The sequence below is a fragment of the Balaenoptera musculus genome, chromosome 17 (assembly GCF_009873245.2).
Source record: "Balaenoptera musculus isolate JJ_BM4_2016_0621 chromosome 17, mBalMus1.pri.v3, whole genome shotgun sequence".
NCBI classification, from domain to species: Eukaryota; Metazoa; Chordata; class Mammalia; order Artiodactyla; family Balaenopteridae; genus Balaenoptera; species Balaenoptera musculus.
The window spans coordinates 72,345,153-72,360,036 of record NC_045801.1 but is presented as its reverse complement, the minus strand read 5'-3'; the positions used below and the strand labels follow the sequence as shown (position 1 = coordinate 72,360,036).

The 14,884-nt window shown below is 41.0% G+C and overlaps 1 protein-coding gene across 1 annotated transcript in view; it reads right to left on the bottom strand.

The window, feature by feature from the left end:
- ASPH (aspartate beta-hydroxylase) overlaps positions 1–14,884 on the bottom strand; it is a 220,265-nt gene that overhangs the window by 123,999 nt on the left and 81,382 nt on the right. The window contains 3 exon segments of the mRNA XM_036830432.1: positions 6,232–6,267; positions 6,837–6,875; positions 11,550–11,582. Of these exon segments, the coding sequence (XP_036686327.1) occupies positions 6,232–6,267; positions 6,837–6,875; positions 11,550–11,582 (108 nt within the window).

The following is a 14,884-nucleotide window of genomic DNA, read 5'->3' as shown; positions in this document are numbered from 1 at the left end:
AAAACATTATCTGCCTAACTGACTGACCTCAAAACTCAGTCTGGCAAAGGAGATACGAACTAAAACCTAAGTTTTCACCACAATTTTGCATCAGACTTGATAAGAAAGCTGAGGAAAGACATTTAAAGCATCTCGTTTCTTGTTAATGGCACAAAAAGTTAAATTGAAATGAATCTTAAAAATATATCACTATCTTTAATAAACTTGCTTTTAAAAAATAATACTCAAGGTAATATATTCTAAAACTAGCCAGAAATGTGGATATGAATTTTAACATCTAGTCTTTTCCTTGGCTACTTCAACCTACTTACAACTAAAGAAACTGTAAGCCTCACCACTCAACAGTATAATGATATATTGACATGATTCACTCTATAAAATTACATCACGTTTACATCTTCATCCCTAACAACCCCTGTTAACATTACCATAATCGAGAGGTAAGATTGTATCTGCTTTCCGTTTGCTCAAGATTTTTAACAGGCTTTGGTCAAAAGGAAGAATTTTTATTAGCATTTTCTAAAACTCAAAATATTTATGCAGCTATTTTAATCATTTTTCTTCTTGCATTATTTTGCTTCTACTTTTAAGAATGATACATGCTCAAAACAGTTGGAAATATTTTAGATAAAAGTAAAAAGGAAACAGAAAAATATCACACATATTCTCCCTGAACCCTGTTAAGCTTCTGGAAGAGTTCCTTCTTCTAGTGGCAGTACCATGAATGTTTACTAGCTTTCTGTGTTGTGACTGGCTTGTTAATGGTTTGCCTATTTATTTGGTTCTTAATAATCTAGAGACATGTTAGCACTTTACCAACCTGACCAATGTTTTTCTCAGAATTTCTTTTACTTTTGTCATTTTAGGTATATTTGAAAAACTTGTATGCATCATAAAGTATTAACCACATCCGTTGTTATTTTCATCCCTGATGTTATACTAAGAGAGACATTATTATTGTGATAAATTTTCATCCAAATTTATTCTGAAAAAATGTACATTTAACAAACTTATCTGAAATGTATTTTGGTAATGATATAACGAGAATTTTTTAAAAGAAATAATTTGTTATATTAGCACAACCTGTAAGTTTTGCCTATTGATACAGCCTACTTTGTCTTACTCTAGAACTTTGTAAACCCACTCAGTATGGCTTTGACTCCCATCAATTTACTCAAATAGCTTTTGCTAAGATCACCGACATTCTCTACGTTGCCAAATGCAATCGGTGCTTCACAAGCCCTGAAATTCCAACGGCAGCAGCACAGAGCACACTCCTTCCTTCCTTTTGCTCTTTCCCATCCTTCCCTACTGGTTTGCTCCTGTCTCACTGGCTACGCATGCTCCCTCAAACCTCACAATGTTGGGATTCCTTAGAGCTCAGTCCTGGAACTGCTGGTCTACTCCCTCTGCACTCACCTCCAAAATGATCTTATCTATTTCCATGGAATGGACACCATCTCCATGGTGACGGCTCCCAAGCGTTCCTATCCATCTCAGATCTCACCCATCTAGCTCAGATTGGCACATCCAACTCCCTACTTGACACCTCCACCTGGGTATCTCACATAATTCCTGAACATAAAATATCTAATATGGAATCCTTGATTTTCTTCCCTAAACCAGGAAAGAAAATCATTTCTTCTCAGTAAACAGCCCTAACATCCAACAGTTATTTAAATCAAACCAAAAGCCCCCTTTATTCCTCTTTACTTCACAACCATCAGAAAGTTCCATCAGTTGTAATTCTAAAATACATTCCAAGTTTAAAACTTTCCCCTCCATTTCCACTTCATGGTCTTCCTCCAGGCCACCATGATCCCTTCTCTGGATTAGGACACAGTAATTTCCTAACAGGGTGGTCCCTGCTTCCCTTCTCGCTCCATCCAATCCATTCTCTAAGAGTACAAGTAATTTTTCAAAACATAAATCAGATTATGTCATATCTCACAAGTATTTCCATAGATTCTCACTGTACTTAGAAAAAAATCCAAATTCCTTACTAGGTCCTCCAAGGCCCCAAATGATCTGTCCCATTTCTTTACTGCTTAAGCCAATTCAAATTCACTTTTCTGTTACCTGCAGCAGAAAGTAACCTTACTGACACAGAAGGGTTTAAGCACAGGCCTGACATAGCCAGATGTGTACTTCTGAAGAGATCATCCTAGTGACACTGTGAAAGATGGATTTGAAGGGGACAAGCGTGGAGTTAAGAAGACTAGTTAGAAGGCTACTGCCATTGTCCAGGAAGATGATGAGGCTGAACTAGGTCACTAGAGCTTCAGACGAAAGAATGAATTTGAGAAATGTATAAGTAGACTATTCAACAGGACTTGGGATTAGCTATAGAGAGAGGGGGAGAGGAGACAACACCCACATTGCTGGTTTGGGAACCCGAGTACTTATTGATGCAACCAGCCAAGATGGGGGAAGACAAGGGAAGAGAAGTTTGGTGGGCGAGTGAAGATGACGAGTCTCCTCTCTCTGTCCACTCAAGTGCTGCAGGAACATAGAAACTGCAGGTTGGGCCAGAGGCGCACAATCCAGAGCCCCACTGCCCAGCAGAAGGAATTCCCTGAGCAGCCTCAGTTACGCCCTCTACTGGCGGATCAAAAGGCTTAGGAAAAAACTGTATCTTCTTTTTTCAGTTCATCCCTAATGATTTTTTTTTAACATTTTTATTGGAGTATAATTGCTTTACAATGGTGTGTTAGTTTCTGCTTTATAACAAAGTGAGTCAGCTATACATATACATATATGCCCATATCTCCTCCCTCTTGCGTCTCCCTCCCACCCTCCCTATCCCACCCCTCTAGGTGGTCACAAAGCACCGAGCTGATCTCCCTGTGCTATGCGGCTGCTTCCCACTACCTATCTGTTTTACATTTGGTAGTGTATGCCACTCTCTCAGTTCATCCCAGCTTACCCTTCCCCCTCCCCATGCCCTCAAGTCCATTTTCTATGTCTGCGTCTTTATTCCCGTCCTGCCCCTAGGTTCTTCAGAACCGTTTTTTTTTTTTTTTAGATTCCATATATATGTGTTAGAATATGGTATTTGTTTTTCTCTTTCTGACTTCACTCTGTATGACAGACTCTAGGTCCATCCACCTCACTACAAATAACTCAATTTCATTTCTTTTTATGGCTGAGTAATATTCCATTGTATATATGTGCCACATCTTCTTTATCCATTCATCTGTCGATGGACACTTAGGTTGCTTCCATATCCTGGTTATTGTAAATAGAGCTGCAATGAACATTGTGGTACATGAATCTTTTTGAATTATGGTTTTCTCAGGGTAAATGCCCAGTAGTAGGACTGCTGGGTCATATGGTAGTTCTATTTTTAGTTTTTTAAGGAACCTCCATACTGTTCTCCACAGTGGCTGTATCAATTTACATTCCCACCAACAGTGCAAGAGGGTTCCCTTTTCTCCACACCCTCTCCAACATTTACTGTTTGTTGATTTTTTCATGATGGCCATTCTGACTGGTGTGAGGTGATACCTCATTGTAGTTTTGATTTGCATTTCTCTAATGATTAGTGATGTTGAGCATCCTTTCATGTGTTTGTTGGCAATCTGTATATCTTCTTTGGAGAAATGTCTATTTAGGTCTTCTGCCCATTTTTGGTTTAGGTTCTTTGTTTTTTTGATATTGAGCTGCTTGTATATTTGGGGGATTAATCCTTCGTCAGTTGCTTCATTTGCAAATATTTTCTCCCATTCTGAGGGTTGTCTTTTCGTCTTGTTTATGGTTTCCTTTGCTGTGCAAAAGCTTTTAAGTTTCATTAGGTCCCATTTGTTTATTTTTGTTTTTATTTCCATTTCTCTAGGAGGTGGGTCAAAAAGGATCTTGCTGTGATTTATGTCATAGAGTGTTCTGCCTATATTTTCCTCTAAGAGTTTTATAGTGTCTGGTCTTAACATTTAGGTCTTTAATCCATTTTGAGTTTATTTTTTTGTATGGTGTTAGGGCGTGTTCTAATTTCATTCTTTTACATGTAACTGTCCGGTTTTCCCAGCACCACTTATTGAAGAGGCTGTCTTTTCTCCATTGTATATTCTTGCCTCCTTTATCAATGATAAGGTGACCATATGTGCGTGGGTTTATCTCTGGGCTTTCTATCCTGTTCCATTGATCTATATTTCTGTTTTTGTGCCAGTACCATACTGTCTTGATTACTGTAGCTTTGTAGTACAGTCTGAAGTTAGGGAGCCTGATTCCGCCAGCTCTGTTTTTCTTTCTCAAGATTGCTTTGGCTATTCAGGGTCTTTTGTGTTTCCATACAAATTGTGAAATTTTTTGTTCTAGTTCTCTGAAAAATGCCATTGGTAGTTTAATAGGGATTGCACTGAATTTGTAGATGGCTTTGGGTACTATAATCATTTTCACAATTTTGATTCTTCCAATCCAAGAACATGGTATATCTCTCCATCTGTTTGTATCATCTTTATTTTCTTTCATCAGTGTCTTATAGTTTTCTGCATACAGGTCTTTTGTCTCCTTAGGTAGGTTTATTCCCAGGTATTTTATTCTTTTTGTTGCAATGGTAAATGGGAGTGTTTCCTTAATTTCTCTTTCAGATTTTTCACCATTAGTGTATAGGAATGCAAGAGATTTCTGTGCATTAATTTTGTATCCTGCTACTTTACTAAACTCATTGATTAGCTCTAGTCGATTTCTGGTAGCATCTTTAGGATTCTCTATGTATAGTATCATGTCATCTGCAAACAGTGACAGGTTTACTTCTTCTTTTCCGATTCAGATTCCTTTTATTTCTTTGTCTTCTCTGATCGCTGTGGCTAAAACTTCCAAAACTATGTTGAATAATAGTGGTGAGAGTGGACAACCTTGTCTTGTTCCTGATCTTAGAGGAAATGGTTTCAGAAAAACTATTTCTAATACAAAAAAGGCAAAGCCAAGTTGCATATTGTGAGGTTAGTTCTTCTATATATAACAGTATATGTGGGGTGGGTTGGATGAAGTTCTTTCTAGGGATTCTGAGTTTCCATTTTCTAATTCTAATTGAATAAAAAAGCAGACTCAGTTATATTTTCCATAGAGAACTGAGTAATAGGAGGTGGGAGAAAACCTGAGTGCCATCCAGCCTGCTCCGTGGATGATCAGCTTAGACAGAGCGGCCCACAGCTCCTGTGCTGGGGTCTCTCCCAGCAGCTAAGTGGACAATGAGGGCAGTTCTAGCATCCCCTCTCCTCCTCTCCCCTTCCCCCTCCCCACCTTCTCCAATTCAGTTGACTGTACTCTGTCTAACCAAGCTCAGAAGCAGTAACATTTAATCTGAAAACTGACAATTAGTGGCTCATAAATGAATTCTAAGATTAATCTCATGAGCAAAATTCCCCATGACATGTTCCTTGTGAGCACACAGACTCCAGGGTCAACTGCCGGCCCCAACGCTGGGTTGAAGACCAGCCCGGCCACTCTAGCTGGAACCCGGGCAGCCACCTGACCTCACCTCAGGCTTTCAGCCCTTCATTTGTAAAGTAAGTACAATGCTATTTGCCCCGCCTCCTCTTCAGTGTCTATGGTGAGAAACAATGGAAACAGTATATGGGAACGAGCTTTGCAAACTGTTATGAACTACAGAAATCTAAGTCGTGTCGAAGCACCACTATGTAATATATGTAACAAGTTTTATTTTTCTGAAACAAATCCTTCAGGTTCAAAAGAAGTTTTTTCCAGCTGAGTAACAATGTAAAGGACGCAACTATGAACATTGTGGTTCATGACTCTTTTTGAATTATGGTTTTCTCAGGGTATATGCCCAGTAGTGGGATTGCTGGGTCATATGGTAGTTCTAGTTTTAGTTTTTTAAGGAACCTCCATACTGTTTTCCATAGTGGCTGTATCAATTTACACTCCTACCATTTCAACCCACCTCTGCCCATGGATAACTCCTTCTCACAAGACCACCTCCTCCTATTTAGGGTGGCCCTCCTCACCCTAACAAGTCACTTTCTACTATACGATCCTGCTTTTATCTCCATCACTGCACTTCTCATAATCTTTAATTACTTCATCATCTCTTTGGCCACTAGAGTTCCAGCCGCAGTGAAAACAGAATTCCAACTCTCTTATTTGCTCTTGCCCTCCTAGCCCCTGAGCACTATAAAGACAGCAAATAGTAAGTGTGCAATAAGTGCTTGTTGAAGAAATGAACATAATTTTAATATAAAAAGTAAAACCATGCCTATAAAATTAACTTACCTTCTAAAATTGTGTTTGAGTCATCTACAGCATTATCTAAAAAAAAGCAAACATGTCTTACATCAACTCATCTTCACTAGGTCCTTAAATGAACATATCCACTCAGAGACCTAAATTTGGCTCTTTTTAGATTGGGGCTTCTTATAGAGACACTCACTAGAATATCAACTTTAATTTCTAAATTATATTCAAAGAATACATTAATAGGCTGGTATTATCCCTGCTGACATAAAACTTACACCATAAACAGGGAATAAACATAACAACATGATCCAATTACTTCCTTGGTGACTTGAGAATGTCTTGTATTTCTGACTAAATCTATCTTTTTTTTCCACATCTTTATTGGAGTATAAATGCTTTACAATGTTGTGTTAGTTTCTGCTGTATAACAAAGTGAATCAGCTATATGTATACATATATCCCCATATCCCCTTCCTCGTGAGCCTCCCTCCCACCCTCCCTATCCCACCCCTCTAGGTGGTCCCAAAGCATTGAGTTGATCTCCTTGTGCTATGGAGGCTTTGTTCCACAAGCTATATTCATTTTCACAAATACAAGGGGAGCTGACTTGCAGGAAACATCTGCTTAGACAAATACCTTACCTGAAGTTTCTGTCCCTTCATTTTCCGATGGCTCAAACGCTGCAAAATACACAGAAAAAATAATCCTTTAGCACCGCATAACTCCCATTAAAACACAACATTCGCTGTATGGTTCAATGTCTAATTTATCCTTGAACCTCTGGGTCTCAGTCACTGGGAAGCGGCAGGTTACAGAGTAGAGCCGGGAAGAGTTTGGTCTGGAGTAAAACAGGCCTGGATTCAAACTGCAGGGCAGCCACTTTTAGCCAGAGGAGCAATTATACATGCTTCCTTCCTGTAAAATGGGGAAAATTAAAGTTCCTCCCCAGTCACTTTTTACCTGGATTCAGTAATTTGTTAACCCCGGGGTGATACTGAATTTCATTTTTTTATTTGCTTCGTGACTGTAGTGGAGGCTCTGAGTTACCCGTGGCTCAACCCGCTTATCACGCTGGGTCCAAGTTTTTACCAGGCAGATTCTCTAACTTTGCTTAGGGAGCAATGCTCAGATCTTTCACCTGGGGCAAACGGCCCTGCCTCCAGTCCCTGAGAGAGAGGGTTGTGCGGGCAGGTCTTAATCCACCATCTTGACCACGGCCCAGGCTCATCTCTCTCTGCTCCACTGCAAAGGAGGCCCTCGTCTCGGCTGCGGTCCCCCTCATGCCCGGCTGGCTCACTGCTTTCCTGGTCAGCCTGATCCCTATTTTTCCATCTCCCAAAATGCCTGAAAATTTCTGCTACCCTAAGAGCAGACTGTGTTGTTTTTCTAGCACGGTTACAAATATATTCTCCTTGTTCATTTAATAAAGAAAAAAATTTGAACATCTACTGTGTTTCAGATATTATTACTAGTGCTCGGGTAGAGCAAGGGACAATTTTTAACAGATCATTTTCTATCCTTTTGGTGGCATCTGGAAGACAAAGGAGCAGTGAATGTTTGCTCACTCTGTCACCCTGAACGGTGCCTGCATTTAATATGCTCAAGTCTATCAACTGAAAAACAAATAAACAAACAAGTCTTTTCTTTTTGTTGTTATTTTAATTTTATTCATTTATTTATTTAGTAAGTCCTTTATTTTTTATTGAAGTATAGTTGATGTACAATGTTTCAGATGGATAGCAAAGTGATTCAGTTATACATATATGTGTGTGTGTGTGTGTATGTGTGTATATATTCTTTTTCAGATTCTTCTCCATCATAGGTTCTCCCTGCCCTCTCCTTCCTTCATTTCACAATCTAATTTCTTCAGAGTCATTTGCACATGCTGTCTCCTCACTTCCTCTCCTCAACCCACTCCAGTCTGTCTTCCGGCCCTGATCACATCCCTGAAAATGCTCCCCTAAGACCTCCCACGAGCACTCATTTAACCCAATGGACACTTCCTGCCTTTACTGGATCAGGTCTCCTAGCAGCTCCTTCCTTTACAAGCACTCTTGTCCTTGGACTCCAATGTGACCATACTCTCCTTTCATTCTTTCCTTTCTCCTTCTCAACCTTCATCACATCACCTTTTTCTTACCAGGCATTAAATGCTGCTTTTCGTCAAAGTCCAGCCATAGATCCTCCTCCACTCCTGCTCTCTCCTCTCTCCTTAAATGATCGCAGCCTTTGGCTTCAATCACAATGCATATTCTGATGATTCTCGAACTCAACTACGAATAGACTTCTGAGATCCGAACACCATCCATCGGCTAACTTGGTATCTCCCCTTGGATGGCTCAGCAGGCACTATCACGACGTACAGACCGCACTCGTGACCTTCTGGCCCGAAGTCTGTTTTCCAGTCTCACCGTCTTCGGAAAAAGCACCCCATCCACTGGGTGCATAAGCGCAACCGTGGACGTGGTTCCCGACACCTTGCTCTCTCTCCCCAGCTACACCTGCACATCCATCCCCGCCAACCTTATCTTCTACTTCTCAGCTTTGTCCACTTCCACTCACCTTCGCTGCCACCACCCTGGTTTAAACCGCTATCATCTCTGTCCAACTTCTGTCCACTGCAAACAGTTCTTGCCAAGGTTACCGGTGAGGCCTCCGTAGCACGAGATCCAAGGCAGGTCTTCAGTGCTCACTTGGGTGGGGCCTCAGCAGCCCAGGACACAGCTGAACACCCCTTTCTTGAAACTCATCTCCTCTGATGCCTAGTTTGGCAGAGATGTGACTCAGCGAAGACCAAGTTTGGAAAACTGCAGTAACCTAACTGGTCTCCCCACAGCTACTCTTTTTTTTTTTTTTTTCAGCCGCGTGGCGCAGCTTGCGGAATTCTTAGCTTCCCTGCAGTGGAAGTGCGGAATCCTAACCATTGGACCACCAAGGAATTCCCTCCCCACATCTACTCTTGTCTCTCCAATCTATTTGCTACGTTTTAGACAGATCAATCCTTACAAAACGCACTGCCCTAGAACAGTGTTCCAAGGTGAAGGTGAACGTCCTTGACCTCTGGACCCGGACCATCTCACAATCTCAGCCCCAGTCTCTCTCATGCTCAGCACTCCAGACACAGCTTCCCATCAGCAGCTTCATTCTACGCTCCAGCATCCTTTCCCCTGGCCTTGTCAACTGTTCTACTCTTCAGCTCATACTTCAGCCTTCCCTGGTCCACAAACTAGGTAGGGCCACTTTATACTCTTGTTGTACACTATACTCACGTGTACCAGTACTTAATGTAATTGTAACTGAATACTAAACTAAAATGATTTGTATAATTTCTACCCCGCTGCTAAAATACACAGTCCATGAGAATATAAGCCATGTGTGTTCTTCACTGGAACCGCCCCAGTGTCCTACGTTTTGGACACAGGCTACGTGATACATATGTAGTATATGTAGTGTATGAATAAATAAATCAATTAGATGGTAAGACTGTACTGTCATTTGCCAGGTGTTTCCAATATAGGCTTAATGCTTTCCAGGACATTTTTTATGTGGAAAGCTGGTTCCCTCTACAGCCTTAACAAGTTTTATGTTTTCCAGGTCCTAGAATTTGGAACGTTTAATACAGAATATATTCTGTTCTCTGACTGAAAAATGGTTTTCTTTCACCCGACTTACAGCTTTATATATATATATATATATATATATGTGTGTGTGTGTGTGTGTATGTATGTGTGTGTATATATATATATATATATAATATATATATGTGTATTTATAATATATATATATTTGGTCACTTGGTTTCCCTGTCTGGGTTCCTGAACTGCACAAAGGTATCTTTGTAGCACATAATGAAGAATCCTTTGTCCTCTTAGATCTATTTGATTTGAAAAAGTTTATGTTCTATAACAAGGTAATTCAAAGTATCTCATCAAAACTTGATGACCCGTCAGGTCATATTTTTACCCTGTTAACATTTTAAATTATATTTATTATGACATTCTTCCTATGAAAATATCTTTACTTTCACAACATCTTTTTTAGCATTTTATCTAATTTTACACTTCTTGCAAATTTGATTTTAAAATTCTCTATATCTAGTCTGCAACTTGCATTCCAAACATGTTCTTTCCAGCATATTTAGAAAAACACCACAGTGACTGGCAGAAATTAGAAAGCTATCTCAAATCCCACATCTACACGCAACTTCTAAATTCCAAATTCCTATTTTCTCCTTCAAATTCAAAATTGAAAAAAAAAAAATCTAAATTCAATTATAGTGGCCAAGTTATTTAATTTGTTATAAAAAAAAATTAATCCCTAGAGATAGACTGCAGGATTCTTCCAATGGGATCCTTCATATCCCATTAGGAACAGCCACTGTGGATGGTGATCTTGGTAGGGTCTAAAATCTTAAAATCACATGATTAATAAATCAGCATGTTAGATCTACATGCAGCCCTTCCTAATTTTCTTCACTTGAGATTCACCAGCTAACATGAGACCACAAATTTTTTGGAAGTAGAGACTCTATATTATTCATAACTGAATGTCAAGCCCTAAAACCATCCAGCACATAGGAAGTCCTCCATATCTGACTCAAGCACTACACATTTCTTCATCCTTCTTGTTTCACAGACAGTTACATCCAATGGGCTTCTTTCCTTCTACAGAGTCATCTTTGAAGCTATTAGAATAAAAATGATCCACCACTGGTATTTTATCATTTCTTAGTCATGTGGACTTATGCAAAATTACTTACATTCTCTGAACCCTACTTCTTTCATCTGGGAAGCAGTGAAAACATAATCTACTTCACGGAGTTTAATAAAACAGCATGAGAAGTGCTGGGGCAACAAGAGGAGCTATAACTGTCTAAAATCAGAATCTGATGCCAGAACTATTTTCTTTATGCTGCTTTGAAGCCCAGAAGGAAGTTCTGCTACACCTTTCTCCATGCTGGCAGATCAGTCATCTTTATTTAAGTAAAATTAATCTGCAGAAGCAGCTAGAGTAGTTAAAATCTAACCAAAGTAGTCTTTCAAGCATGGGACTTATTTTTCATTAAAGGAGAGCTATGACTATAAAGGAATGAGATGTGTTTTCTTGAATAATTTGTAACTGCTTCCTAAGGCACCTTGCAAAGAATTTAAGAAACAATTTAGGCAATGGCAGAACCACTGGAATAGGTAGACAATCTCCCCAAGTAAACTCTTTGAGAACTACCCATTCATTTGGATGTTTTAAGTTATGGTATAATATTTATAGCTAAAATACCACTCTCCATACTTCATAGTCAAACTCTGAGTAGATTTTAAAACAAGTAGGTAACTCAAGGTCAAGAAGCATTTTCAGACCTTGCTCATCGTACTCTTGGTAGGTGACGTCATCTGCAAAAAAGAGTAAAACAAAAATAAGTATCACTTATTTAATAAGTATTGCTTATTACAATATTACTTGAGTCATTGTGTGTAATTGCTTAGCTAAAAAACACAACTTAATCTCAAATACAGAAGTCTGTTCCTTTAAATATTAATGTTTGCACAATCAGTGAGAAATGCCTCTGGCCAAAAAACAACAAGAGGAAAGGGCAGGTAAATTATTTTCATAAAATTTCCTCAGATTGGCGGGGGGACCTTCAAGATGGCGGAGGAATAAGACGTGGAGATCACCTTCCTCCTCACAAATACATCAGAAATACATCTACATGTGGAACAACTCCTACAGAACACCTACTGAACGCTGACGCTGACAGAAGACCTCAGACTTCCCAAAAGGCAAGAAACTCCCCATGAGACTGGGTAGGGCAAAAAAAACAAAAGAAAAAACAGAGACAAAAGATTAGGGACGGGACCTGCCCCTCTGGGAGGGAGCTGTGAAGGAGGAAAAGTGTCCACACACTAGGAAACCCCATCACTGGCGGAGACAGGGGGTGGCAGGGGGGAAGCTTCAGAGCCACGGAGGAGAGCGCAGCCACAGGGGTGTGGAGGGCAGAGCGGAGAGATTCCCGCACAGAGGATCGGTGCCAACCAGCACTCACCAGCCCGAGAGGCTTGTCTGCTCAGCCGCTGGGGCGGGCGGGGGCTGGGAGCTGAGGCTCGGGCTTCGGTCGGATCGCAGGGAGAGGACTGGGGTTGGCGGCGTGAACACAGCCTGAAGGGGTTAGTGAGCCACAGCTAGCCTGGAGGGAGTCCGGGAAAAGGTCTGGAGCTGCCGAAGAGGCAAGAGACCATTGTTTCGGGGTGCATGAGGAGAGGGGATTCAGAGCACCGCCTAAACGAGCTCCAGAGATGGGCGCAAGCCGCGGCGATCAGCGCGGACCCCAGAGATGGGCAGGAGACGCTAAGGCTGCTGCCGCCGCCACCAAGAAGCCCGTGTGCGAGCACAGGTCACTCTCCACACCGCCCCTCCCGGGAGCCTGTGCAGCCCGCCACTGCCAGGGTCCCGCGATCCAGGGACAACTTCCCCGGGAGAACGCACGGCGCGCCTCGGGCTGGTGCAACGTCACGACGCCTCTGCCGCTGCAGGCTCGCCCCACATCCGTACCCCTCCCTCCCCCCGCCTGAGTGAGCCAGAGCCCCCGAAGCAGCTGCTCCTTTAACCCCTTCCTGTCTAAGCGAAGAACAGACACCCTCAGGCGACCTACACGCAGAGGCGGAGCCAGATCCAAAACTGAACCCCAGGAGCTGTGCGAACAAAGAAGAGGAAGGGAAATCTCTCCCAGCAGCCTCAGGAGCAGCGGATTAAAGCTCCACAATCAACTTGATGTACCCTGCGTCTGTGGAATACCTGAATAGACAATGAATCATCCCCAAATTGAGGCAGTGGACTTTGGCAGCAACTGTAGACTTGGGGTTTGCTTTCTGCATCTAATTTGCTTCTGGTTTTATGTTTATCTTAGTTTAGTACTTAGAGTTTATTATCATTAATAGATTTGTTTACTGATTTGGTTGCTCTCTTCCCTTTTTTTTTAATATATTTTTTTTCCTTTTTCTCTTTTTGTGAGTGTGTATGTGTATGCTTCTTTGTGTGATTTTGTCTGTATAGCTTTGCTTTTACCATTTCTCCTAAGGTTCCATCTGTCCGTTTTTGGGGTTTTTTTTTTTTAGTATAGCTTTTACTGCTTGTTATCATTGGTGGATTTGTTTATTGGTTTGGTTGCTCTCTTCTTTCTTTCTTTCCTTTTTTTAAATTACTTTTTAATTTTTTTTAATATATTTTTTAATATTTTTTATTTTAATAACTTTATTTTATTTTTTCTTTCCTTATTTTTTTTCTCCCTTTTCTTCTGAGCCATGTAGCTGACGGGTTCTTGGTCCTCAGGGCGGGTGGCAGGCCTGAGCCTCTTAGGTGGAAAGCCGAGTTCAGGACATTGGTCCACCAGAGACCTCCCGGCCCCATGTAATATCAAACGGGGAAAGCTCTCCCAGAGATCTCCATCTCGACGCGAAGACCCAGCTCCACTCAATGACCAGCAAGCTACAGTGCTGGACACCCCGTGCCAATCAACTAGCAAGTCAGGAACACAACCCCACCCATCAGCAGAGAGGTTGCCTAAAATCATAATAAGGTCACAGACACCCCAAAACACACCACCGGACGTAGTCCTGCCCACCAGAAAGACAAGATCCAGCCTCATCCACCAGAACACAGGCACCAGTCCCCTCCACCAGGAAGCCTAAACAACCCACTGAACCAACCTTACCCACTGGGGGCAGACACCAAAAACAACAGGAACTACGAACCTGCAGCCTGCGAAAAGGAGACCCCCAAATGCAGTTAAGTTAAGCAAAACGAGAAGACAGAAAAATACACAGCAGATGAAGGAGCAAACTGAAAACCCCCCAGACCAAACAAATGAAGAGGAAATAGGCAGTCTACCTGAAAAAGAATTCAGAGTAATGATAGTAAAGATGATCCAAAATCTTGGAAATAGAATGAAGAAAATACAAGAAACATTTAACAAGGATCTAGAAGAACTAAAGACCAAACAAACAATGATGAACAACACAATAAATGAAATTAAAAATTCTCTACAAGGAATCAATAGCAGAATAACTGAGGCAGAAGAACGGATAAGTGACCTGGAAGATAAAATAGTGGAAATAACTACTGCAGAGCAGAATAAAGAAAAAAGAATGAAAAGAATTGAGGACAGTCTCAGAGACCTCTGGGACAATATTAAATGCACCAACATTCGAATTATAAGGGCCCCAGAAGAAGAAGAGAAAAAGAAAGGGACTGAGAAAATATCTGAAGAGATTATAGTTGAAAACTTCCCTAATATGGGAAAGGAAATAGTCAATCAAGTCCAGGAGGCACAGAGAGTCCCATACAGGATAAATCCAAGGAGAAACACGCCAAGACACATATTAATCAAACTATCAAAAGTTAAATAAAAAGAAAATATATTAAAAGCAATAAGGGAAAAACAGCAAAAAACATACAAGGGAATCCCCATAAGGTTAACAGCTGACTTCTCAGCAGAAACTCTGCAAGCCAGAAGGGTGTAGCAGGACATATTTAAAGTGATGAAAGGGAAAAACCAAGATTACTCTACCCAGCGAGGATCTCATTCAGATTAGACAGAGAAATTAAAACCTTTACAGACAGGCAAAGGCTAAGACAATTTAGCACCACCAAACCAGCTTTACAACAAATGCTAAAGGAACTTCTCTAGGCAGGAAACACA